The sequence below is a fragment of the Urocitellus parryii genome, chromosome 5 (assembly GCF_045843805.1).
Source record: "Urocitellus parryii isolate mUroPar1 chromosome 5, mUroPar1.hap1, whole genome shotgun sequence".
Taxonomy (NCBI): Eukaryota; Metazoa; Chordata; class Mammalia; order Rodentia; family Sciuridae; genus Urocitellus; species Urocitellus parryii.
In genome coordinates, this window is record NC_135535.1 from 17,712,691 (window position 1) to 17,740,338 (window position 27,648).

The 27,648-nt window shown below is 49.7% G+C and overlaps 1 protein-coding gene and 1 pseudogene across 1 annotated transcript in view; both read right to left on the reverse strand.

Moving 5' to 3' along the window:
- Positions 1–1,835: 1,835 nt before the first annotated feature.
- Positions 1,836–27,648, reverse strand: part of Stab2 (stabilin 2) — a 154,639-nt gene continuing 128,826 nt past the window's right edge. Inside the window, exons 55-69 of the mRNA XM_026398214.2 lie at positions 26,597–26,726; positions 25,389–25,538; positions 23,525–23,629; positions 23,098–23,205; positions 21,358–21,551; positions 19,980–20,121; positions 17,140–17,273; positions 13,996–14,161; positions 13,749–13,855; positions 11,693–11,812; positions 10,817–10,957; positions 8,001–8,111; positions 7,088–7,216; positions 4,326–4,436; positions 1,836–2,346 (exon numbers count right to left, since the gene is read on the reverse strand). Of these exons, the coding sequence (XP_026253999.2) occupies positions 2,296–2,346; positions 4,326–4,436; positions 7,088–7,216; positions 8,001–8,111; positions 10,817–10,957; positions 11,693–11,812; positions 13,749–13,855; positions 13,996–14,161; positions 17,140–17,273; positions 19,980–20,121; positions 21,358–21,551; positions 23,098–23,205; positions 23,525–23,629; positions 25,389–25,538; positions 26,597–26,726 (1,899 nt within the window). The 3' untranslated portion in view covers positions 1,836–2,295. The remainder of the gene's footprint in view (positions 2,347–4,325; positions 4,437–7,087; positions 7,217–8,000; positions 8,112–10,816; positions 10,958–11,692; positions 11,813–13,748; positions 13,856–13,995; positions 14,162–17,139; positions 17,274–19,979; positions 20,122–21,357; positions 21,552–23,097; positions 23,206–23,524; positions 23,630–25,388; positions 25,539–26,596; positions 26,727–27,648) is intronic.
- Positions 14,764–15,111, reverse strand: LOC113189390 (elongin-C pseudogene; annotated as a pseudogene).

The window sequence follows — 27,648 nt, forward strand, 5'->3', positions numbered from 1 at the left end:
GAGTGGACGGCACTGATGATACCCTCTGTTTGGGCAGGTGACATATGTGTCCTTCTCTGCCTATGATCCCCACACAGCACATGAGATGGGCATGGCCTTCCAAGATGTCAGTCAATCTGCTGACAGCAAGACATCACGAAGCTAGACTCAACCCCCTGAAACAGACCCCCTCACTGGGGTGGAACTTTCTCGAGTGTCTTCCCCTCTATAAAAAGGGGCTTCAGGATGTCCTCCTCCTCCTTATTGTCTGCCTCCCTTGTGGGAGCTGGAAGAGAGGGGCCGACACTGAAGAATCCCAAGAAAAAGACGTTTTCTCTTTGTCAGTGTGGTTATTTCGTGCCAGCCCAGTTCACTTGGAGTGACCCTGAATGACTCAGTCGTGTGACACGACAGGTCTGGACTGCATGAATAAGGTTCTGCGGGAGCTCTCTCTAGAAGCCCAAGGCTTGGCTGCATGCTGGTATAGTTTACCTTAGATAAAGATGCAGCCTGATGGTAAAAATCTCATTAGCTTTCATTGCTGTGACAAAATACCTGGGAAAATCAATTTAATGGAAGGAAGGGTTTATTTTGGATCTCCATTTCAGAGGTTTCTGTGCGTGGGTGGTTGGCCCTGTTATTTGGGGCCATGGTGGGAGCATGTGGAAGAGGACGGTTCAGCTTATGGTGGCCAGGGAGCAATGAGAGAGAAGGTGGGCTCCTTCTTTAAGGGCATGTCCCCAGTGACCTCTCTTCCACCAGGCCCCACCTCCCAGAGCGTCCCCGACTTCCCCGTGGTGCCACAGGCTGACACGTGAGCCTCTGAGGCACATCCAGATCCAAACATCTCCTAGGCCGTTTTCCTGGTTCTCTCCGATGGCCTGGCCCCGCCTGCTGTTCCCCATGAGGTGCCGGCTCGGGGCATCGGCCTGGGCCATGCTTTCCACCAGGGCCCATGGCAGAAGGACTTGGATTTCCTTTAGACACTTTAAGTGAAGCCAGTTGTTTCTAGTTGGTGACTTTATCCCTCAGGGGTGCTAAGGGAAGTTTGGTGAGTTTTCTATCCCGAGTTTCAATAAAATGGTGCAGACTGCATAAGGTCTTAGATAACATGGAGAGGTTATGTGAGGTCTTCCTCTAGGGGTGGGAAGAAATGACCCAAAATGTCACCTGTGTTGAAATCTCAGGGCCAATATCCATAGATAGGAGCCATGTGGGCACTGGGCCAGGGCCTGTGGGAGGACAGAGAGCTCCGGGCCTAGGGAGAAGGACCCCAGTTCCTCTACCCTGTTCCTTGTCATGCTGTCACCCGCAGCAGCTCACTGATTTCTGTGGGCCTTGACTTCTCATTTATAGAAGCGTGTGTTTGGACTCGTATTTTTCAATCTTGCCCCCCATCCCTGGACCTTTACCCTGCCCCCAATCATCTCAAGAAGAACCTTGGCATGATGTCCTCAGGTTTACCCTTGCTTTTGTATACAGCGGCACTTCATTTCCGTTTAGGGCTGAGTAGTATTCCATCTTGTAGATGTACCACAATTTGGCCACCCATCATCAGATGACAGACATTGGATTGTTTCCACTTTGGGGCTGTTAGGAAAATGCTACTATGAGTGTGTATATGTGAGTTTTTGTGGGGACCTGCTTTCGTTTCTCAGGTAGATACAAAGGAATGGGATTTCATGTGGGGGTTCCAGTGTCTCCACATCCTCACCAACACTTGTTACTCTCTGGTTTTTGGGTGCAGCCATCCTAGTGGGTGAGAAGTGGCATCTCACAGTGGGGGGGGGGGTGGTCACATCTCCCTAAGGTGATTGCACAAATGAAACTGAATTCAGAGAGGATCCAGTTGTGGCCTGACTGACAGGCCCTAAGAAGTGGGTTTTGCCTTCTGAGTTTGGCTTCTCTGGGGGCAGCATTTTTGTTTTTCCAGCCACTGGGTTTGTTCCGTTGACTCCGTTTCTGTCCCATAAACATTTATTGAGCATATTTCATGAGCCAGGGACAGCGGTGGGGGCTGGGATACAAGGGTGGGTGAGGAGAGCCCCTACCTTCGGGAGCTCAGTCTAACGGAAATGAGATCACAGTTCCCCAGGCCGCGGGAGAACAGGAGAAATGTCATCCGAAAGATGCAAGGGAGGCTCAGAGAGGGGAAGTAGCCCCAGGTCATCTGGGGAGATGAGGTTCAGCTCTGAGAGCTGCGCGAAGGAGCTCTGTGCTCCCCGAAGCATCCCGTGCTCAGAATTCATAGTCAGAGGCTTCCCAAGGCTGTGGGTCCCCATGGCAGGCTGCTGGCTGGCTGCGCACGCCAGGTCCTCACATCGCCCCCAGGGGGTCACTGCTCTCCAGCTGAGGCTCCCCAGAGTCCTGGAAAAGAGGGGACCGTGAGACACTCGCCAGGGTGCGGGTGGTCCTGCTGGTGGGTCCTTCTAGGTGGAACGTCTCCTTTGGCCTCTGATCTGGGGCCTAAAACCTGATTCCCTCATGATCACACGTGCGGTGGGAGCTCCCGTCAGTTCATGCGGCTGCCTCACATCCGGAGGTAGGGTGGCCTGGTGGTTAAGGACACCCGTTCTGGGGCCGATGCAGTCTGCTGCCTGAGGCCGCTGTGGGGCCCTCGGCAAATCACTCTGCTGTCATTTCCTCATCTCTAAAAGGTCTTAGTGATATTCACCTCCCAGGGAGGTGTGAGGATTGGACATGACATTTAACAAGGTGTAGGCACCCACCAAAGGTGGCTGTTCGTGTGATAAGAAAAAACTCCTTTCAGGTTGAAGATTCAGCTCAAACCAGGGGTGGCTCTGGAGCCCCCGGGGGAGGGAATTGGAGGCCATGCTCCAGAGACAGCCACCCATGCCTCCCGTGGTCTTCAGCCTGTGCTAAGAAGCATAATGTGCATGAGCAAATGCTTCTTATGGGTGGCGTTGGTGGTGTTTGAGATGTCTGGGCCGATGACAAATATCGAGCGCCCTTTAGTACCAAAGGCCTGAGAACCTAGCTTTGGGGCTGTGTCCTAGGCTTAGGATTTCTCGTACTGGAGCATTTTGTCACCTGTTCTTTACAGCAGGTGAAGCTAACTCCTTCTAGGATCGTCTCTCACCTGCCTCAGGTGCACAGAGCTGAAGGAGCCCTTGGAGTCGGACAGACACCTGGGAAGATGTGCGTGTGCTACACAGGTGTGACTGTCCTCTGCTTTTTAAATAACGTGGACATCAGTATCACAAGGCTCACAGGAATAAACTCCCACCAGTCAATTATTGCAACTGAGTTGACCTCAACCTTGAAATTTTATATGGGTTAGATTAAAATCCAAAGTAAGATGTGAGATCTGATTCTGTTCCCATCTATTGCCAAGATCTGCTACCAAAGGCACTAAGAGCCATAAGAAGAATAACATCCATTGCATTAGACAAGCTTAAAAATGTTGCAAGAAAACATTTTTTTTGGAATGTTTCAGTGCTAACTTACAAAAATTCAATAACTGTAGTGTGGTCTTGGGGGAAATAACATAGATATGTGCACTGAACACTGACAGCAGCTGCATGGCCTTGGTTAATATTGCGGGAGGGTGTGGGCTCACACCAACCAAGACTTGAGTATCTCCCTGGACCTGAGGAATGTCACCAGCTCAGTCTGCTGGGCAAACAAGGACATTCAGGACACTGGCTATGGGTGGCTGTGATTGTTACATAAGAGGAAACAGTGACGTCGTTTCCCTAGCTCCTCAGTCTGGAGCTGGTCATAACCACACACCAGAGCACCTTCTGCATTTGGGGACTTCAGACGATTTCTTGCCCTGAGTCCCCTGGGCTGCAGTCAGTGGAGGCCCCATAAAAAGCTCAGCTGTCACTAACAATAGAAATAAATGGTTCCTTCTTAGCAGACCAGAGCAGACCACCATCCAGATAAAGGCCTCATCCAAGAAAAGTAGCTCCCAAAGCAAGAAGCACTTCTGACAACAGGCAGAAAAAAAATCAATGTAAATATAAGTTTAAAGGAGAGCTAACGGAAAAATGCATCTTCTAAGGCCTGATGGCTTATGTTGCACCCGCTATCTGAAAAATATTTGGAGCAGGCCTCAGTCCAAGACCAAAGGCATCCCCCCTGGTCACGAGATGGGCTTGGGCATCCTTTAGTTCTCCTCTACTCTGACTTAGGCTTCTACGGCCTGCCCAACGGGCCACACTGCCTCCAGGAGCTTGCACAACTGGCTTTTGGGCTCACAGACCACGGCACATTCTAGAAGGGAGCTCTCCTTTGCGAGCAGCTGCCCGCCAAGCTTTGCTGAGAGACCCCATTCTTCTGCGCCCAGCTGGACCCTTTCCGAGATCGAAGTGCACACTCACGGCAAAGGGGTCGTAGGAAGGCTCTGGGGGCGCCGAGGTCGCGCTCTCATACATGGGGTTTGAGACGTTCTCAGGCTTGCCGAAGGCCGCCACGTCGATGTCCTCTTCTGACTGTTCAGAAAGACAAGCACAAGGCTGAGAGCCAGGACTGTGTCCCAAGACAGCAGCGCGTCACCTCCCTTGGCAGGTACAGCAAGCCACCCTCTGCCTCTTGGGAACCTTTCCCTTTGAACAGTACATGTTCAGATATGATTGACAGGTGATACAATGCACCAATCTCAAGTGTTCAGCTCAGTGACACTGCACACACGTGTCCCTGGGCGTGACCACCATCCAAATCAGCTCATAAGGCACTTTCATCCTCCCAGGAAGGCCCCGTGCTCTGTGCCCAACAGTACTCCCTCACTACCCAGGATAACCACCCCAGAGTGCTGCGGCCTGACCTTGAACTTGATATCAAGGAGTCACACAACATGGACACTTTTGCTAAAAATAATGTTGCTATAGTTTAAATGTCTTCACCAAAACTCCTTATGGAATTTAATCCCCACTGTGAGGTATTAAGAGATATAAACTTAATTCAACCATGATATTTGGAAGTGGGACCTTTGTAAGGTATTTAAGGATAAAGGAGGCCATCATCCAATGGGACTGCAGCTTTATAAGAAGAAGAAGAGGCTCTCTGGGTGCATGGCACATGTAATCCCCGTTACTTGGGAGGCTGAGGCAGGAGGCTCACAAGTTCAGGACTAATCTCAGGAATTTATTGAGGCCCTAAACAACTTAACAAAACCCTGTCTCAAAATAAGAAGGGCTGGGGATGTGGCTGAGTGATCCTGGGTTTAATCCCGGTACAGAAGAAGAAGAAGAAGAAGGAGGAGGAGGAGGAGGAGGAGGAGGCTCTGTCTCACTGTGTGATGCACTGTTCTGACTCAGGATTCTACAGAGAGTCCCCACTAGCAAGCAGGCCCTTGCCAGAGGTGGCTGTCTGACCTGGATCTCTCAGCTGAAGAAACCTCTGTTCTTTACAAGTTACCTAGTTGGTGGCATCCAGGTATAGCAATACAAAATGAACCAAGAGGCTTTGAGGTTTGCCTCTGTGCTTATAAATAAGCAAGTCTGGGCTGGGGATTGGCTCAGTGGTGGCGCTCCAGCCTAGTGGGCTCAAGCCCTGGGTTCAATATGCAACACTGCAAAACAAAGAAAAGGAAGGGAAAAAAAAAAAGAAATAGACAAGTTATCTTCCAGAAGGCAGGAAGCTGCTGCCCTTACCAGGCATGTTTGGAGGGCACACAGGGGAGCACGGGCCAGGGAGGAGTGGAATACACTCCTGTGCTGCTGCCCAGCCTAGCTCCCGCCAGGGACTGTGTGTTGAAGGCTTGGTCCTCAGTCCACGGCATGATTAGAAGGTGGTGAAACCCTTAAGTGGTGAGGCCTAGGGGAAGGAAGCTAAGCCATTGGGGATGTGCCCTTCAAGGAGATACTGGGACCACTCCTCCTCTTCTCTGTTTCCTGGCTGCCAGGAACTGAGCAGGGTCCACTGGCACACACTGCTGCCATAGGCCAAAGGCCATGGGGCCAAGCAACCATGACTGAAACCATGAGCCCAAACAAACCTTTCCTCCTCGTAGGCTGATGATCTCAGGTATTTTGTCACAGTAACAGAAATTGGACTGGCACATAGGGTGATTATATGACAATTCAGGAGCTTGCTGCTTACCTGAGGTGGCTCAGCTGTTCAAATAGAGCGAAATGAAGTTTGCTGGCTGCAATGTGAGGCCTCTGGCTGTGTGGGTCCCTGACCCTGTTCCTTAACCCTCAGGGCCATTCGGAGGCCCAAGCACTGTCTGGTGAATCCTCCCAGGTGAATGTGACCCCCTGGTGAATGCTCCTCAGGCCAATCCCCGGGCAGCTCCTCCCGCTCCTCCTCATGCCCTGTGTCATCCAGGAAGAGGGCTTGAGCTGCCACCGCCACCGTCCTTCTAGGGACAGAGACCCACCCCAGAGGCAGGAAGCATGGGGTGGGGTGGCGGTCCCCGCTGTGCTGTTCCTGGGTGAGGCTTCTGTAGCAGCTGGAAGAGCCTAGAGCAGGAGCTAGAATTTGGAGAAGTCCCTGCTATGGTCTGTCCCCTCCAGATCTCCTTTTGAAGCGGCATTGCTGTTTTTGCTGAGGTGAGGCCTTTCCCAGGAGATGAGGTCATGGAGAGCGGCTGTCTCCCTGGAGGTAGCGCATCCTCACTCCCGCAGGACGACATTACTTACCTGGGCAGCGGACACTGGTGTGTTATGAAGTGAGGCTGGCCCTTGGGTTTTGTTTCTTCCACACACCTGCCTGCAACTCGGCTTCCCACCGCGAGTGGAAGTTGCACGAGGCCCTACCAGAAGCTCAGCAGATGCTGGCGCCATGCTCTTGGGCCTCCCAGACCAAAGTCCATGGACCTGAATAAACTTCTTTCTTTCTTTATTTTTGGTACTGGGGATTCAACCCAGGGATGCTTAACCACTGAGCCACATCCCCAGCCCTTTTTATTTTTATTTGGAGAGAGTCTCACTAAGTCGAGGAAGATCTCACTAAGTTTCGGAGGCTGGCCTCGAACTTGCTATCCCCCTGCCTTAGCCTCCCAAATAGCTGGGATTATGGGCGTGCATACCCTCTATTCTTTAAAAACCATCCAGTCTCAGAGATTTTGTCAGAACAATAAATAATAAACTAAGGTAACTCCCACCATTAGGTTCCCAGTTTTTTTTTTTTTCCCCTTTACCTCAAAATGCTGGAAGCCAATTGTTCTCCGGTTTAGCCGGAAGTAAGAATAGGCAGCTGAAGCAATCGCTCCAATGACCAGGATGATGCCAAAGAATATCCCTGTCCCCAGGCCAGTGTGGGTTGATGTCTGAACACAGAAAGGAGAGGGTCAGCTCTTCAAACTGCTGATTTCCCCCAGAGGTACCCTAATTCGAGATTACCCCTCCCCAGGCATCCTGGAGGAATTAAGATAAAAATAAAGATACGTTAACATCTAACTGGCTCTTACTGCCGTCAGGGTCTGCTCCAAGCCTCTTATATAAAAGAACCAATCTCAGTGTTATCCTAACCCACAGAGATGGGGGCGGTCATGACTGTTCCCGTGTTTCAGGTGGGGAACTGAAGTGCAGAGGCTTGAGGCCTTGCCCGGTTTCCCACAGCTAGCTAGCTGGGGGCTTTGAGCTTTGAACCAGTCTGGCTTTGGAGCTTCTGTGCCTAACCACTATGCTGTAGAACATTCCAGCAGCTAGCTGCTCACCCGTCCCTCATGCCTTGGGAAGAAAGTTAGAATATCAACATCAGTTCCAGCCAGCTTCTCTAGAGCCTGTACCATGTGTTCTCAGCTTTCACATTTCTTAATTCACAGCCTTCCCCCAGATCTAGCCCTCTACAGGGCGGAGGGACAGACCAGAGCTCAGGGCTTCTCCCTCCCCCTCCACTGGCCCATCCCTCCCTTTCATGCAAGGAGCACAGCTGGTGGCGGGAGTGGGGACTGGGCCAGCCGGGCTGGTGTCCCACTGTCAGCTGGCTTAGAGGTGGGAGCCTCCTCATGGCTCCTCGGGAGGAAGGTGGCAGACAGGGCTTCCCGTGCTGTTTGGCCCCTGGGGAATGGACACCGGGCTCTTCCCTCACCAGGATCCCTAAGCACTCACCACAGGTGTGGGGGGTGCCTTTAAAGGCCTGGATATGACGTGGATGACTCCATTGGAGGCAACGATATCCCACTGCAGAATGGCTCTTCCATCCACAAACCTGGTCTCATTCTAGGGACAGGCGAGGAGAGAGAGAGAGAAATCTGTGACCATCTGGCCTTCCCGCCCCCGCCCATGTGGGGCCACTTCTGGGGAGAGCAGGTGTTCAGCTTCCCCGAGGCCCTGGAGCCTCAGTGTCCACCTGTCTCCACTTCCTGTTCACTGTCTACACAGCCCAGAACACACTTGCTGCCATCTTCCCAGCAAGACGACCTAGGGCTTCAGAGACCTCCCAGGGGAAGTGGGGACATTTCTCCAACCCACTTGTATGACAGATGGGCTATCAGAAGGACAAAGGCTGGTGGGAGATCACCCAGTGGTGGGTAGTAAACCCCATGCTCTGGACCGAGGTCCATACCTCTGGACGTCACACTGCTAAAAAGGGACTACTAAGTGTTCTAATCCCAGAGTGACCCACCGACTCGTGGTGTGGGCAAATAGGCCCCACACTCCACCCGCTGAACCACAGTCTGCATTTGAACAAACACCCAGGTGATTCACGGGCATGCTGAAACTTAAGACGCACTGGTCAACTACTGATTCCCAGGAACAGAAGCACTTTATCAGGTAAAAATGAAAAAAAAAAATAGACTCATTTAGCATTCGCTGCATGCTGGGTACTACTTTGTGGGTCACAAGCTTGGAATTGCTAAATCCTACAACAGTGTGTAATTTAAATATGATCATTGTGGCCATCAACATCATCAGTGCCACCATAGTCACCATTACCACCACCATCATCATCACCAACACCATCACCAACACCATCATCCTCACAACACCATCATCATCACCATCATCATCATCATCAATATAATCACCATTGTCATCATCACCGTCACATTACACCTCAAAATATACCAGTTGGGCACAGTGATGCTTTTTGAGTTAATGGCACTTGAGAAATAGCAGAGTCAGGGAGGGCTCCCTGAGCACCCCTTTCTCCCTAACAGCCATCATAAACCTTTCTATGAGAAAGAAACCCTCCTGGACCAGGAGGAAAAGAACATTCTTACCACCAGAGGCTGGGGTCAACACCAAAATGGACCTGTACACAAACCTACTAGAGCAATCCTCACCTTCCTGGTGTTTCCCCCATCGATTCCTGGTCACTGTGCCACGATGTACTGTTCTTAGCCCCAACTCCTCCCTTTTAATCGCTTCTCCACCCACGTGTTGTTGGAAAAGCACATACGCTTTCAGTCTTAAGTTGGGTGGATCTTCATTTTCCTTAGGGACACTCCCTTGGGCACGTCAAATGTTAAGTAACACTTGAAGGCTTTTCTCTTGTGAATGTGTCTTATACCAGTGATTCTCAGGCCTAGTCTGCTGCGCCCCTCCCCTGACTCAGGCAATGGCAAGGCCCTACTGAGGTGGATGGCATAAGGCGTCCATCCTCTGGAGGAGCACAGTATGTTTCTGGGAATGGGCTGGTTTGTTTTAGTATTCCTTTAATAAGTATAGTTGTGATTTCTCATATGACCATTGAGTATGAAGGAAAAAACATGACTTCCCCAATTAATGCAACTACTTCTAAGAATAGATCTGTTTGCTCTAAATGCAATGATTCAGCTGTGGTGCGTAAATTGTTAATGTCTAATGAAAAACTCCCTGTATTCCTGTCAAGGAAGTTTTTGAGAAAATGAATTAAAATCTAGAGAAGAAGAATTAATGTTAAGAAGACAGATTAGTGCTTGGTACTGGACAACTTGTTCTTGTTCCTGTGCACAATGGTTTGTGCTCTTACTTTTGTTTGATTAAAAGTAATAACAAGTCAACCCCTTGCCCCATGGCATCGGTTCCAGTCAGTAAGTCAAGAAAGAATAGTCAAGGTATAGGCCAATAGTTGGGACATTTCTAACTATTATTAAAAGTTAACTAAACAGAAACAGCTCAAAGCAAAACGCGAACTGAAAGGAAAAGTGCTTGCTTATGCATAAGCCAAGATACATTCTTCTATTCTAATTGTAGCTACATTAATATTTTGTTTCTTTGAATAATGATTCCTGTTTTGTAACCACAAAGTACTGTGAGCCTGCCAAAATGAAAAGAATATATGATCAACTTCACAAGTAAAGATGGGGATTCAGCACCTTCACTTTGGTGTCTGTGTTGTTTCTCCACCCCCCTTTCGCCGACTCCTCACCATCCGTTCGTCTCTGAAGACCCCCTGTTGGAGCTGGTCTCTGACACTAGTCAGATTCTAAGATGGTAGAAGAAAGGTCTTCCTGCCCAACATCAGCATTATCAAAAATAATCACCACCAACATCATCCCCCTTTCTCCAGCATCTGTATTTATCAGATGAGGAATCCAAGGCACAGAGAAGTTGGATAACCTAAGCTCTTACAGCTAGCAAGTGGCAGGACTGGGATTCATCCACACCAGGGTCATTCATTTGACTTCAAAGCTCACAGGTCAAGGCCCAGGATAGGACTGACATTTGGACAGAAACAAGGGTCGAGAACCAAGCAACTTTAAAGTGGTTTCCTTCGATATTTCTCACTAGCAGCTTCAGATGATGGGCCATTTCCCAAGAGGTGGGGGCCGCCTGTCAATATGATGGGCAACGGTACTTCTTTATACCATCCTCTATCTGTAGGTTAAGAGTTTACTTTGACGTTACAACAGTTGCCATCTATGAGCACCTACTGCATGCCACCAATTGTGCATGTATTACATCCAGTGTTCCCGAGAAGCCCAGAAGACTTGTCCTACCATTTGGAGCTGGTTGTGGCCAGAAGTGATGAGTAGCTGGCTTCCCAGCCTTGTCTGCACGATGGTACCATTGACAAGATCATTGTAGAGTAAGATGCTGACATTGGTGAAGTGGTGCTCGATGTCCCGCCCAGACAGGATCTGAGAGGAAAGGAGACAAAGACTGAGCGATCGTGGGCATTATCGAGTTTTTCTCAGGCGTTTGGTTTTCTAGGCTCTTCCAGAGGCTCACCCATAGCTATGATGGGGGACTGGAAGTCACGTGAGCTTCTCAGAGGTGTCCTGGAAAGAGTCGGTCTGGGGTGGTAACAGGGGGGCCGAGATGTGGCTCCTCCAGGACCTTGGGTGGCTGGGGCTACAGGGCCTGCAGGACCACCTTCTGCCATGGTTGAATAAATTTGGCCCATTTCTGTCTTCTGATCATGAAGAAGGCGGATGTGGCAGATTGACGGCATCAGTGACCCCAGTTCTTCCCCCTTCCTGTACCCTTGCCCTGGGCCATGAACCTTGCTTCTTACTCTGACTTGGGGCCCAACTGAGTCAGAGTGAATATGGCCAGAGGCTTGGAGAGCACGGGTGGGACTGGGTGCCTGTCACTCCCGGTCCCTGCACTGTCTCGAGAACATGCCTGCGCTACCCTGCCGACACCTGAGCGCCCCGTAGAGCAGAGCAGCCAACCCACCAGCCTGGGGCAGCCCAGTTGGGGTGGGCTTTAGATCAGAGCATGTCAAGATCACAGGTGACAACAGATTTGCAGATATGGGGGCTAAATAATAGTCCATTTGCTGAGTTTTGGGGTTACTTGTGACACAGCATTTTTGTGGTGACAGATAACTCACTTTAGTCTAAAGGGTAGGCATCAGGGACGGGACTCACCTCATTTTCCCCCAGCCCACTGTTCTGTGGCACAAAGAGGGTGCCTCGGATGGACAGGTCAGTCAGGTGTTTCAGGAACGCCTGGCCTCGGGCTGAGCTGTTGGAGTAGGCCAGGACTTCCTGGGGAGGAAGGAACCATTAGCTGGTCAGCCCTGGTGTAGGCCTGGGGGGACTGCAGAGGGCGGCAGGTCCCGACTTCAGCCCTGAGTCCGGCTGGCACTCCTCTGCTGTTTCTTCTCACTGTCCCTTGGAGGGTTCTAGATGTATCCATGCCTCAGCCAATCCTGTGGTCCCAAGACGTGGCCACCTCCTAGGCCATTCTCAACCTGGACCCAGAACAGTCCTTTGATGTGGATATCGAATCTTGTCTCTTCTTCTGAAAACCCTGCAAAGTCCCTGTTTACTCGGAGGAAAAGTCCATCTTTTATTCGGATCACGAGGCCCAAACCATTTGGTCCCTCCTGGACATTTTCTTTTTCCATAATATACACTGCTCTCCTGCATCCTGCCCTATTTATTTGTTCTGTTTAATGCCTGATAGAGACTTTAAGCACCTAGTAAGTGCTCAATAAATGTTCACTGAATGAATTTTAAGAATCTGCCCTACCCAGTTCAGCTCTGTCTTGCCCAGGCAGGGCTGGCTACTGAGGCCCAGAGAAGGTAAGTAATTTGCTGAAAGTGTTTCATTCTGATGCTGTTTTTTTTTCCCCTCCTCTGAAATGCTATCATAAGCCAAGCAGCAGAAATGATTTTAGTGCTTATCTTTGGCATATTTATGGAAACCTTGACTTTTATTTATTTTAAATTTAAAAAAATTTTTTTGGTACTGAGAATTGAGCCAAGGGGTACTTAACTACTGAGCTACATCCCCAAGCCTTTTTATTTTATTTTTTAATTTTGAGACAAGGTCTCGCTAAGTTGCTTGACCTTGCTAAATTGCTGAGGTTGGCTTTGAACTTGCAATCCTCCTGTTTCGGGCTCCCCCGTTGCTAGGATTATAGTCATGAGCCACCACATCTGGCTGGCAACCTTGACCATTAGATCAACTAGATGCACACCTTTAGTGGTCAGCCTCCTACCCTCCTGAGGTCACTGTCAATTCTGCTGGGAACAGAAGCTCCGTCCTGGCTGCCCTGTTTCCCACCATAGGAGGTGAGGGGGAGGCTGGTCCCAGGCAGCCTGAGTTTGGGCCCAGTTATGGAGTGTTAGGCTGTGACCTTGACCTTGTAAGTCTCAGTGTCTTCATCTGAAAAATGGATTCCAAAATCGTAGTGACCTTACATAACCATGTGAGGATTTGTTCCTTCTAACAAGTACTTGCTGAGCTGCTATCATAGTCCAGCTGCTGAGATTCTGGGGATACCCTGGTAGTTGAAGCAGGAACAATCCCGCTGGATGAAGCATACATTCTGGGCCAAAGGGCTTAGTACAGTGCCCAGGGGAAGGAAAATGCTCAAAAAAATGGTAGTTATCATTATCATTATTAACAACTTAGTTCTTTGATCAGTCAACACTAAATCCTCCAAAATGGGGCTTTCTCTTTGTTGGATGTAGTCTATAAAATATTGATGGAACTTCAAGTGTGGTGTAAAATGCCAGTTGATTTCAGGTTAATTTGGGTGATCACCAGGCAGGCTTAGGTAACTGTCCACGAAGACAAAAGAGTGTCTCTCATCCCTGCAGATCAGAGTCTTTAACTGCTCCACATGCAGAGATAATAATCCCAGCTTTAACAACAATGGAGAATTTTCCATGAGCCGACAAGAGGTCTAAGTGTTTTTTACAAATATCAACTCATTGAAAGATCACAGTGATCCCACGAGGCAAAGGCTATTATCACCTCCACTTTACAGGTGAGAAAACTGAGGTTCAGAGAGTAAAGTCACCTGTTTAGAGTGATGCAAACCCCAGGCTCGGATTCAGACAAGGTGGCCCAACACTCCTGCTCCTAACCATCACTAGAGCCTTTAGCTTCTATCAGGAACTCACCCCTCTGACAGCTGCTTCAAGGTGACACTCCCTGTCCAAAGTGGAACCAAGCAGGCATGGGACATACCGTCAGGAAGTTTGTGAGCGAGGGGAAGGACATCAGGACCTGCAGCAGGTTCCCACTGCACGAGAAGCCATCGCCCACGTAGCCTGTCTTGCAGGTGCAGTTCACATCTGGAGAGCAGAGGCACACAGGGTCCTGTGCCCAGTGGGGCAGGGGCCTGCCTGCCCTGCCCAACCTTGGAGCCTGGCTGGCCAGCTGAGGACTGTCCAGCAGCTACATGGCCCAGGCCCAGGGTAGGTGGGGCAGTTACCTTTCATGCGATAACAGAAGACGTCCCACATCTCGCTCTTGTTGGGTCTGGGTCCATAGTCCACGATCCCGACAACTCCAGAACCGCAGTTCTGGGAGGAGTAGGCTGTGGGGTAGGCGACCCGCCCACTGTCCAGCCAGCCAGCCGAACACAGGTGGTACCTGGCCTGCAGGGACAGAGGCGAGATCAGAGACCCACCGCAAGCTCATACTCACTGTGGAATCATTTGGTTAATTTCTTCTTTTTCTTCTTCTTCTTATTTTTTAAAAATAACACTGTGGTTTATCAAAAAATACAAGAAATTTCAACTCTCATTCTTCGAATTATAAAAATCAACTTTAAGCTAATTACATGTTTCTCATGTAATTTTTTTGCATAACTCTAGTAATGCTATCAGTGGCTATAGATCAGAATAAACAAAAAAAATACATAGCCCCATTATTTACCTGTAGAACATGTTCATTTATGTCTATATTTCAGCATTTATTATATCATCATTGTTCTAATTGTAAAAGTCACATCCAAAGAATGAGCAAAAACCACCTACAAATTGGCATAGTTGTTTATTTCTCAGTTTGTGAAAATGTCCTTAATTTGTTAACGTAGGAAACAAATTCAACTCTGATTGCTATGCAAAAGCACAGAAGAAAATCTGCTTTGCAATTAAATTTGTAGCTCAATGGCATAAGGTAACAAGCTCTACAGGAAAAAATTACTAACTGAACTACAGGTATTAAATACTGAAAAACATCAACAGTTTATTAAAATTTATTTTACTGAACAATCTAGGAAATTTGCAGCTATCAGCAGTTCCAGTGAAATTTCAAGTGCAATTGGGAATTCGGGGATCTCGGTGGAACTGTTAGTGTAGCGAACCCTGTGGGAAAAATACCTGCATATAGGCATGAAGGGATCACTCTAAAATTGACCTCATCGATTTCATTTTCGGCAAACTGACTTGGGCCAGTTTTTATTGTTTATGGCTTTTATTATTCCTGACATTAGTGCACATACCTGACATTAGTGCACATTCTCTTTTTACAATAAATTCATGACCCTCAGAAGATATCAGTTTGACATACAATAGCCGCCATAGGTTTTTTCTTCTCTGTCCATTATGTTCTTAGAAATTCTACTTTGGTTCCACAGGAATGCTAGTTGTTTCTCGTACTGCCACAGCCCCTACTCCAGGGCTGCCTCCGGACCCCCAGCTGCCCCTGGTTAATTTATGATTCCCCCATCAGACCACAAACTCCACAGAGTTAAATCCACTTTGCTAGTTGTTCTCTTGTGCCTGAAACACAGTCGGTGGTCCCTACATTTTTGTGGATTAAGCCACTGGTGGAACGCAAGTGGTCTCTTTCTTGTAGATGGCTAGGTCATTCAGACTCATTTTGGTTCTCTCTGCTCTTGAGAAGGAATTTGCTACCAATCATTTACCCCTTCTGCAAATTCTTTAGCTATGGGTTAACAGATCTTAACTTATTGGTGATAGAACTCAAATACTCATCATCATCATCATCTTCTTCATCATCTCCATTGCCACCACTACCACCATCTACACCCCCACCAATGTCATCATGACACTGACTGAGAGCTTATCCAGGGCTGGGTTCTTTTGCAAGGGCTTGTCATGTGTCAACCCCTTTTACCCTCATATCAATCCTAGGAGATAGGAATTTTTTTTTTTTTTTTTTGGTACCAGGGATTGACCTCATTGGCACTCAACCACTGAGCCACATCCCCAGCCCTATTTTGTATTTTATTTAGAGATGGGGTCTCACTGAGTTGCTTAGTGCCTTGCTGTTGCTGAGACTGGCTCTGAACTCATGATCCTCTTGTCTCAGCCTCCCAAGCCTCTGGGATTACAGGTGTGTGCCATTGTGTGCTGCAGAGGTAAGAACTTTTTAAATCCTTATCATCTAGTTGAGATAATTGAGGCAATGAGAAGTTAAGAAACTTGCTCAAGTCATACAGTCAGCAAGTAGCAGATTTAACCCAAGCCATCTATTTCAGATCTCTTAATATACATAAAAACTGAGTTCCTACGCCATGTTACCTTTAGTTCTTACACCAATGTGCCAGGTAGGACAGAGGTTTCAGTGGTTTGATCATAGCCAAAAAACAACCAAGGAGAGCAGAGATGCAGAGCCTTCAGGAGGCTGGGCCCTGGCATCAAAGGCTTTGCTCCTTGGTGAAGCCATCTCGGGTCTGAAGGCAGTAGACAGCGTGGGTAGATGTGGACAGGTCATGACATCAGGCAGCCATTCCTCTGTTCCCAGTGAGAAACCACCAGCAGGTAACTTCAAGGTGGTGGCTTTTCCAAATGGGCAGGGCTCTGCTTCAGAGGGTAAGAGTGGCCCTGACCAGAGAGCCCGGTTCCTCCCTGCTGGAATCAGGAGCTTGGGCAATCCCCTCGGATTCCCTGCACCTCACTTCAGCCAGAGAGCTCCAGCTGTTCCAGGGAACCTCAACTGCTCTGTGGGTTCAGGGAGATCCTACGAGGCATGTGGTTATGGATCCTCTGGTCTCCAGCTATAAGGGGTGCATTTTGAGTCCCTGTCTCTGCTTTGGCAGTAGGAAGTTATGGTTGAGAAGAGACTTTCGGAGTCAGGGCTGCTTGTGAACCCTGGACCTACCACCTCCTGGCTGGGAAACATTGGATGTTTTACTTAACCTCCCCAAGCCTCAGTTTCCCTATCTGAAAAATGGGAATAGTGATGCCGGGTGTGGTGATGCATGCCTGTCATCCCAGCAACTCGGGAGGCAGAGGCAGGAGAATTGCAAGTTCAAAGCCAGCCTCAGCAACTTAGTGAGGCCCTAGGTAACTTAGCAAGACCTTGTCTCAAAAAAAAAAAAAAATCAAAAGGGCTGGGGGTCTGAGGATGTGGCTCTGTGGATTAGCACCCATGGGTTCAATCCCTGGAACCTTCAGGGATGGTGTAAGGATGGATAACAAAGTCAATGCAGTGCGTGACACATAGCAGACACCTGGCATTGGGTGTGATGGCTTATTATTGTCCAAGAAGCTTCTGTACTCACCTCCCACAAGGCAACAGCCTGTCACCCCACCTGAAGAGGAGGCTGCATGCACACCCTCCCCTGTGGACGCCGCCTGCACAGTTTCCATTTCCTGGGACCCACCTTCTGGGCATAGGACAGCTGATTGTAGGTGGCCATGGTGGCAGCTTCGTTGGCACAGGCCTCTCTGGCTTTGGCAAAGGTCAGCTTGTACTGGCCCAGTGGGGAGCGGAGATGGAACACCCCAACAGTGGAGTCTGCAGGAGGAAGGAGACGAACCAAATGTCAGCCCACCTGGTTGGCCCGGCTTCCAGCAAAGGACTTTGAAGGACTTTCAAAGTAGAAGGCCGGCTGTCCCCCAGGGTGTCTTCAGAAGCCACTTCCATGTCTAAGCACATCATTGAAAATATTCACTTCTTTTCTAATTATAAAAATAGCATCTATTCAACGAAATATCACCTACCCAACTGGAATGGCTATTATCAAAAAGACAGAAAATAATAAATGTTGGTGTGGATGCAGAGAAAAGAGAACTCTGTTGGTGGGAATGCAAATTAGGATGGCCATTGTAAGGAGATTCTTAAAAAATCAAACATAAAATTACCCTATGATCCACTGATCCCACTCCCCCAACACACCCCAAGGAAATGAAATCAGTATGTCAAAGAAACACCAGCATGCCCATGCTTACTGCAGCACTAAAGACAACATCCGTGATTTGACATCAGCCCGAGTGTCCACCAAGAGGATAAAGAAAACGTCACACACACACACACACACACACACACACACACACACACACACACACGAAACTAACCAGCCATAAAAAGAATGAAACCCTGTCATTTGCAGCAACGTGGCTGAACCTGGAGTATATTATATAAATGATAAAGACCAGACACCATCGGATCTGCCTCACATGTGGAATCTACAGAAGTTGATCTTGTACAATCAGGGAGCAGAATAGTGAGCTCCGGAGGACGGGTCGGTAGAGGGAGGTGGATAGGAAGAGACTGGTCCACAGGTACAACATTACACACAGGCCGAGGAAGTTCTGTGTGTCTTGCATATAGTATGGTGACTTTGGTAATAAAACTGTATTGAATATCTCAAAATAGCGTGAAGAGAGGATTTTGAATGTTTTCACCACAAAGAAATGATCAATGTGAGAGGTATGGATATGCTAAATATCCTGATTTAGTTATCTCACAATGTGGACATGTGTGGAAACATCACACTCTCCTCCAGAAATAGATACAATTATTATGTGCCAGTTAAAATAAAAAGGATATTTTCATCAGAGGAATTGAGTCCACACAGAAAAGTAAAAAAGAAAAAAATAATAATACTCACTTATAACCCTATTTAGAAGAAACAATCCTTGCTCCCCAGCTAACATTTCAGTATACTTTCTTCTAGATTTTTACTTTTTTGAGGGATGACTTTTAAATCTGATATAATTCCACATTCTTCCAGGGTTTTTTTCCGATTCATTTATATGCCACAAATATTATAAATGTGATGGCATACTGCAGTTTTCAGAAGTCTTTTTAAATTTAACATTGAAACATGATTATTTGCCAATATTACGGTATATGATTTTTTTCCTCTAATAGTTGTTTTTTTTTCTTTTTTTTTGGTAGTGCTGGGGTTGGCCCCAGGGCCTTGCACATGCTAGGCAAGTGTTGTACCGTTGAACTACATCCCCAGCCCTTCTTTATTTTGAGATGGCATCTCACTGACTTGCTCAGACTGGCCTTGAACTTGGCACCCCCTGCCTCAGCCTCCTCTGTGGCTGGGACTAAAGGTATCTGCCACTGTACCCAACCATAATACTTAAAATTGAATCTTTTTGATGACTTTTACAACTAGGGAAAAAAATATCTTAAAGTGGAACTTCTGCCAAGGGCTCTGTATCACTGCTACGCCATTTAAAAAAGTTTTTAAAAATTTGATGTTCTCCCCAAGACACTGGGTAATTTTTATCATTTGTTTTGTAGCTAGTATCTTTTCAAATATTTCGAGGACATAGACCAGAAATAGTTCAAGAACCGAGTCCCAGTTTTATATTGTTTATAAGTTCATTATAAAATGTCATTAAAGGACTCTTTCTCACTGAAAAAAAAGGCTAATTCCAGTTTTTCCTGACCGCCCATAGCCCAGCAATACAATCCTAGCTGTAGGTCCTGCCATCTTGCTGGCCACACAGCTTGGCGACGTCTGGAAGTATGTTGTCCTGTCTCCTTGCCAAGACCTCACAGTGCCTTCGGGTGGATGTGTGGCAGTGTATTTGATTGTCCTTTACATGAAATATCTAGGGTATTTCTAATTTTTGGTGATTTTCATTAATGCTGGGGTGAGTGTGTTTATCTTCATTCAATTCCTAGATTTCTATAGGAATGAAGATCCCCAACCCTGAGTCCATCTGATGGACACATGGCCACTCCCGTGGCTGTAAGTGCTGTACCAGTTTGCCCTCCTCTGACCCGTGTGAGCAGGCACTTCCTTCTGAGCGTGGGGAGCCTGGGAGTGTGCCTGTGAGTTTGTTATAAGCCACTCAAATCATGCTTGGAAGTGCCTGGGGTAAGTGCCAATCGATGTGCTATCATCAAAACAGCTATTAAGCAAATTGCTTCTGCAATATGAGTCTTTGATTCTTGACCCAGAGCTGGGCTTCTGGGATTCAGTTGCAATCAACAGCTGATGGGTTTCTAAGTGATGGGGAAAAGCAAGCTCGGGAAAACTCGGGACAGACGGCCTTAGAGCTCCATCCTGCTCCTAGCGGCTCAGGGGCCAATCCCGAGTTCCCTCTGCCTGCCTCCTGCCCACACTGGGTCTGGGCTACGTAAGGACGCTTTGGTCTGTTTAAATTCTGCTTTGTTTCTCTTTTTCCTATTCAGAAGGTCCCTTCCCCAAGCCCGAACAGAACGGTGCTTTGGGCCATGGCGCCCAGCTATACCGACCTTGGAAGTGGAGGTCGGTGCACTCGGCGTCCGCGTGACACTGCCCGTTGTCCTGCAAGCAGCGGTCCAGGGGCAGCTGCTCTGGCTCGCAGTCCAGCCCGTCCCCCACGTAGTGACTCTTACATTCACACTTGTGCTTGCCCTGTGGGAAGAGAGTGGGTCAAGATGAAAAAGACTCTCTAGGACCTCAGGATCCCAGGACCCCAAGTACCCTGGGGACCTGCATCCGGCCTGGGAGGTGCTGGAAGAACAAGAGAAGGCACCTCCTGTCTGGCGGGATGGGTAAGGGCGACACCTTGCTCTGGTACAGGCTCACAGTGAACCTCGGCCTCCAGCTCATCTCGGCTGAGTGCCCCTTCCTCGGAGAGCCCCCCAAGTCCAGCTGCTCTGCACATTGGCCTGGTCTGAAAGGAGTTCATGTAGCAAGCCCTGTCTCTCTCCTGGTTTGCAGGCTCCAGGGACGCAGGGGCCCTGCCTGTCTCTAATGCCGTACCCCAGGCCCTGCATAGCCCATGGTAGGTGCCTGGTGATTGCTGGTGGAATCAGTGGATTATCTCATCTAATTCCCACAGCAACCCTGTGATGTCTACGTGACGGTGAGGCCCACTTTACAGAGGAGGAAGCTGAGGCTCAGAGCCATTAAGTAGCCAGGGCCAGGCCTCGCAGTCGGTAAGTCCAGGAGCTGAGTCTCACAGGCCGGCTGACTCTTGGTCTGTGTGTGTGACCAGCACTGGACATCATCTCCCACTCTGCTCTTCCCACCAGAGAAACAGGGCCTGATTCCATCCCTCAAAGATTGACTGAGTGCCACTCATTACGCTCCGGCTTCTCAACTCTTTGTTTTGGCACCAGGGATTGAACCCAGGGGCATTAACCACTGAGCCACATCCCCAGCCCTTTTTTAAAGTTTTCATTTAGAGACAGGGTCTCACCAAGTTGCTTAGAGCCTTGCTAAGTTGCTGAGGCTGGCTTTGAACTTGAGATCCTCCTGCCTCAGCCTCCCGAGCTGCTGGGATTACAGGCGTGCGCCACTGTGCCCGGCTATCGACTCCCTGAACACACCTTAAGCTTTGAATAATTTTAGATTCATAGGAAAATTACAAAAGCAGCAGAGGGAGCTGCCCGCTGCAGCCCACCAGTCTCCCCTAATGTCACCATCTTATCGAAGCATCGTCCCCTTGTCAAAATTAAGAAATTAATGTCATTTTTCTTACTAAACAATAGACTCTGAGTGGGTTTCATTAGACTTCCCACTCCAGTCCCCCTTCTGTGGAGGAGGACAGTGACACTCACCCCCTTGACTTTTAGCAAGCAACAGAAGCGGGCAGAAAGTGGGGAGGAGGCTCAAGGGAGGCAGGGTGTCCAGGGAGGGGCTCACCGGGCCGGTCATCCTGCAGGTGGCATGCTCGTGACACCCGCCGTTGAGGCCGTCGGCACAGGGGTCTATCTCCACGCAGCTGCGGCCATCTCCCCTGTAGCCCTTCAGGCAGCTGCAGGAGACCTTGGTGCCCTTCTGGGAGCACTTGGCGGCCTTGGCACAGCCCCCGTTGTTCTGTTTGCAGAAGTCCACGGCTGCAGGTGGGGAAGAGAGCCTCCGCTGACCACCCTCTGAACCCCGGGCTTCCGGCTGGGGCTGCGCCCGCCAGCACACTGGGTGGCGGGCAGCAGACCCCAGGCACTGTGGTCTCTCTGAGAGCCTTTGCAACACTTAGACCCTGTGAAACGCTCATGGACCAATCCTGGTGACCTCTGTCCACTCCCCTGCGCGGGGTCCCCCGCTGGTCACATACCTCTAGGCTCACTTTGTAGTCGATTTCAGAATATGTTTGGGTTTTTAATGTTAGAATAAAGGTGTGTGTGTGGGGGGGTGGGGTTAATGCAACAGGAACCACCTTGTTGGACAGGCATTGTTGACCCCATTCCACAGCTGAACAAATTGAGGACCAGAGAGCTTCCCTCACCTGGCAGAGGTAAAACAGCTAGGACGTGGCAGGGCTGGGATTTGAACCCTGGGTGGCTTGGCCCACTGTGCTGTTCTGGCTCTTCGGACCTTGGTTTTCACCCTCCCCCCATAGTCTGGTTATTATCTCAGCACAGCTGGAAAGCTGGCTGAGTTTTCCCGTGTGCTGGGGTCTACCGCAGCCTCTTGAGATCCTGAGGACCCAAGCCCTACCTAAGAGCGGCAGGGAGGAGAGGGTGGCTGGTGCTGCCACAGCTGAGCATGGAGCCCTCTGGAATGCCCTGGAGCTGTCCCCATGCTGCAGGGACAGGGAGACTTAATGACTGCAGGGGAAGTTCACCTCTCCATGTGGATGTTTATTTAGCCATGAAAAAGGAATCAGGCAGTGCCTGAGACTGACTGCTGGCTTCTTGCTGGTGCCCAGGCTCTTTGTTTCCTAATAGGAAATGGATCTGGGTGGGCTAAGAAAACACCCCATTTCTCTGGCTCTTGGCAGCAGGTGAGGCGCCAGCCCTGGGAGGGGAGCAGGTCTGAGTTCAGAAGCCGAGAGGCCATGGTCTTAAAGGGAAGGTTTGCCTCATCCACGCCCTCTCTCATCTTGCTGCTGGGGCATGCTCACGTTGGTGGCCACCTCGGCCACAACCCTTCAGGGTGACCATTCAGGTGAAATTCTGTTACCCCGAGTCCTCCCTCCAAACTCTTATACGAGACAGAAATAAACACCTGCCTCGTTTACACCCGGTTCATTTGAGACTCTCTATGGCTGGGTGACATCTTAGCTCCCAAGGACAGATTTCACAGTGTCCACCGTGGTTCTCATGGGAGGTCACAGGATGATAGATGTAAATTTTTTTTTTTTTTTTAATACTGTAGCACCTGGAATTTTTGAAGTAAGACTGACTGACTCCTAGAGTTAGGAAAACACTCTACAATAAAGTGCATCCTGTTTTTCCAAACGATTCCAAAGCCTTGGCGTGGGAGGTGGGCAGCGAGCCCCGGGCAGACCCCGAGAGGAAGCCGAGCGCAGGGAGGGTGGGTTGGGTGGGTGAGGAGGCCGGCAGGAGGCAGAAGAGCCGGGACAGGCGCAGGCACCCTGACCCGGTCCTGCTCCTGTCTTGCACGGAGCCGCTGTTTCCCAGGTGCAGAGAGCGGTCTCACCTGTGCAGGTTACCCCGTCGCCTTCATAGCCCAGGTCACACTCACACGTGTTGTTCTCCACACAGGTGGCGTGGGCGGAGCAGGGAGGCGTGCACACAGGGGCCAGCTCTGCAAAGACAGAGGCCACCACGGTCCCGCACCAGGTGTGAGGAGCTGGGGGCCACCTGTGACTCTCTCGGGCATCATCTGGGGCCCATAAGAACCCCCACGGGGCAGGAGCGTGGGGCGACTTGCTGAGGTCCTCCCCAGCCTGGAGACTCTGGGATTCTAGAATCAGTCTTCTGCGTGAAGACACCTCTGCCAGTTTATCCAGATCACAGTGCAGACACAGAAAGACTGGCTTTGTCATTCAGGCCACCAGACCCCCACCCTCACTGGGACCCTCTCAGTCGGGTGCTGCCAGCGGCTGGCCCTTCCCATGACAGACCTGCCTGAATGTCACAGAAGCGGCCGGTCCACCCGGGTTCACACACACACTGACCGGAGCCTGCGATTCCATCGTCACACCGTCCGTGCTCTGAGCAGCTGCAGGCTGAAAGGCAGATCAGAGATTGTTTGGGAATGGGCCATCAGGGCTGGGATCCCACCTGCAGGCCCCCTGAGCACCCACTGGCTGTGAGCTTCTGGCCTGGGACGCACTGTGCTTTGTCACAGGGGCCCATTCATTTATCCACACGTTCAGGAGGTAACTTATCCAGGCACTACGGGGCGGTGAGGTTACAGGGAAAACGTCAGAGAGAAGCTTCTGGTCTTCAGGGGTCTCACCCTGGGGTCTAGGAGTAAGGAAACTATTGAGTGTGTGACTTTAAATGTAGTGAATGTTATGATCGCAGAAGTGTAGAGCATCATGGGGACAGCGTCATGATAGAGTAGTCAGGGGGACAGAACCTTGCCTGGAGCCTCCTGGTGGAGAAATCTATCTAATCGGAGATGGGCCACTTCCTCCCTTCTTACCCCCTGCAGCTTGACCATGACAGCCCAAGTCACCATCGACTCCTGCTGAGACTGCTGTTCACCTCCCCCTGTGGTGGCCCTGCTTCTGTAACCCTCCGCAGGGAGCTCGGAGGCCATCTGCTCAGGACACTCCTCCGCCCTCACCCCGAGATGCTCTTGACCATCAGCTGGCTGAGAGCGCTGTGGGAGCTGGCCCTGGCGACCTTCAGATTTCGTTTCCTTCCTTTCCTCTTCTTTGCCCACTCTGCTCAGCTGGCCTGGCCTCCTGGCTGTCCTGCATGCCAAGGCCTCCTGGATCAGGGCCTCTGCACTTGCTCATCTCTCCTTCAGGAAAGCCACGCCTCTGCTCTGCACGGCACTGCAGTAGCCACTAGCTACATGCAGCTATTGAAATTTAAGCTAATTAAAAAGTCCAGCTCCTCAGTCACACATTTTGAGTGCTCCATAGCCCACGTGGCTGGTGGCTTCCATACTGAACAGCGGAGTCACAGAACATTTCTAGCATTGCTCTCTAGCATTGGTCGACCTGCTCTTGATATTCCCATGACCTCTGATGGGTCTCTACTCTAGCACTCCTGGTGTGGGATGTCTTCTAAAACAGAGCCTTTTATCCTTTTCATTTTTTTTGGTACTGGTGATTGAACCCAGGGGTGCTTAATTACTGAGCCAGAGTCCCAGCTCAGCTTTTTATTTTTTATTTGGAGACAGAGTCTCACTAAATTACCTAGGGCTGAGGCTGGCTTTGAACTCGCAATCCTCCTGCCTCAGCCTCCAGAGCTGCTGGGATTTGAGCATGTGCCACCACACCTGGCCAGAATTTTTTTTTTCTCGATCTCTATGCCTGCCTTTTGTCTTTTTAGCCTTTGTAACTATTTTTGTTCCTGTAAGCAATTTGAGAGCTGGGACTTTGCTCTGTCCCCCTCCCACCACTGTATCCCTAGCCTTAGGACAATTCCTGCTGTGGATAAAACCCCTTGAACTCTTTGTGCCTGGGTTTCTTGATCTGCTTGTTGCTGATAATAACAGGGCCTGCCTCAGAGGGTTAGGGTTAGGGTTAGATGGGACAACATATGCCAGGCACATAGTAGGCACTCAATAAACATTAGCTGTCAAGATTAGTAAGAACTCAATAGGTGCTTGTGGGTTGAGTGACTGAGAGTGGATTTTGTTCAGCCACAGCTTGTCTTGGTGGCTGCAGCTCTAGGGGTGAAGGTGACTCTGGGGGTGAAAATTGGGAGAAGGAAAAAAGGCAGATGGAGGTGGATGGTGGGAGAAGGCGGAAGGTGCGTGGCGTGGATGAGGATGGAGAGGGGAACATCAGGGAGGCGGCCACCTACGCTGACATTCAGGCCCGAATCTCCCTGGCCAGCACAGCTCGCACGCAGTCCCGTTGAAGCCGATGTTGCACTGGCACTGACCCGTGGCCGAGTACTCTTCGAGGCAGACACCCCTGTTATTACATGGAGTATCTGGTCCCCCGGGGCAGGCTGGAAGAGAGGAGCAGCGGTGACTCCCAGTCCCCAAACCCAGGGCAGCTCAGTGGCTTCTAGAACGTGCTATGGATTCTGACATCCAGAAAGTGGCTCTGGGTGTCAGTGGATACTGAGGGCAGGCCACTGGCCCAGGGGACAAGAGGTTCCACGCATCTGAGAGGATTCTACGCTGGCAGGACAACAGACCGAATTGAGCACTGAATTTGGGAGTCAGGAAACCTGTGTGGGAGGAGATGTGGGTTGAGAAATGAACTTGCTCTGAGTTTTGGTTTTCTTAGCTCCAAACGAAGATGGTGACAATCACGATCATGCTACAGTGCCTGCGCAACCTTGCCACGTTATTATTGTGAGTCTCACATGAAGTATTATAACTGAGAGCATTTTGGAAATCTAAAGCAGTGAACAAATATTTTCTCATCTATTAAATGGGATCAACGGTGGAACTGCTCCCTAGGAGAGCCAAGATTAAATTCCCTGACTTGTGCAAAACACAGCACTCGACAATATGCCCGACTGGGCCACTGTTATGTCATGGCTGTATTATTCACTAGAAGTCATATCTAGACACTAGGTTTCAGGATGGGCCCAAAGGCCCTTTGTCATGGAGCTACAGGAGGGAGGAGAATGCTAGATAGTCTATAATGGGGGATTTCCAGGAGATTATGGTCTAGATGTGCCATACCAGGATCTCATCTCTCAAGGGTAGAATCCTATCAAATGCATGTACACAGACACGCTTATCCCTATCACGGATGCCGCAGAGCGTCAAAAAATTAACTACGCAGTGTCTTTAGCACAGGGGAAATACCTCTGCTGCAGGTCAAGCAAAGAGGCAGACCACTGGAATATGTGACGGTGGAATCTCAACTCAGTAAAACGCAAAGTATGCAAAGGAGTAAACGAGACACAGGCACGACTCCTCAGAGCGCCCCTTTGGGGCCTGGGGATCACAAGGAAGGTGCTCTGGCACCTCCGCGGGGCTCGGTCCCCTCAGAAGCTGGGCAGTGAGGCTGCACACCTTCAGAGCAGCCCCTGGAGGAAGAGGCCCTCACCCTGGCAGTCGGGCAGGAAGTAGCCCTTGCAGCACCTGGGGAGCTGGATCACCAGCATGCACTGCTGCTGGCAGCCATCCAGGTTCCTCTTGAACGGCAGCAGATTGTAGAGACACTTCTGCTTCACTCCCTAAAGGAAGAGAGAGGACCACATTACGACACCGCCTTCCGCCCAGGCAGGGGCTCTCGACTGCCCCCCACTGGAGACTCCCGGTACTGCCGGGGACTGGCTGCGCCATAGGCTCCTGGCCTAGGAGCAGGCAGAGCCCCGGTGCAGGGCAGGATTCGTCCCCTTCTGGAGAGGAAGGCCTTTCTGACCCTAGGAGCCCTTTGCAAATGTCATTGTAACCCAGAGATGGAGTCGGGGAGAGGTCGTTTCCCATCATGGAAGGTGTTTGAAGAGACCCGATCCCCAGCAAGAGTGCACATTTTGTTTTGCAGAAATGATTTTGTTAGGGGTTTTAGGTGTAGAGTAGAAATAAAAAAGACAATACTTAATCGGCACTTAAATGTGCCCCTATTTTAAAATAGATTTTTTGCTGGGCGTGGTGGTGCATGCCTACAATCCCAGTGGCTTGGGAGGCTGAGGCAGGAGGATTGAAAGTTCAAAGCCAGCCTCAGCAACTTAGTGAGGCCCCGAGCAACTCAGTGAGGCCTTGTCTCTAAGTAAAATATTTTTTTAAAAAAGGACTGGGGATGTGGTTCAGTTGTTGAGTGCCCTTGGGTTCAATTCTTGGTAATAAGGGGAAAAAAAAAAGAAAAAAGAAAAATCTTTTTTTTCAAGAGCCAAGTATAAAATTGTTCTCAGCTCCATTTTACAGAGGCAAAACTGATAGACCCTGTAACTTGCCAAAGATCTGTGGAATTTAACCCCAGGTCTGTAAACTCCAAAATTCATTGACCTAACCAAGACTCTTTATGGATTTCTGGGCTGAATCCTACCTTTGCTCCTTGCTGCTTGTGTGCCCTCTCTGATCATTGTGTGCCCTCTCTGATCCATTTTCTCATGGGTGAAGCGGATGTAAAATGACCTTCCTACAGGTCTTATGATG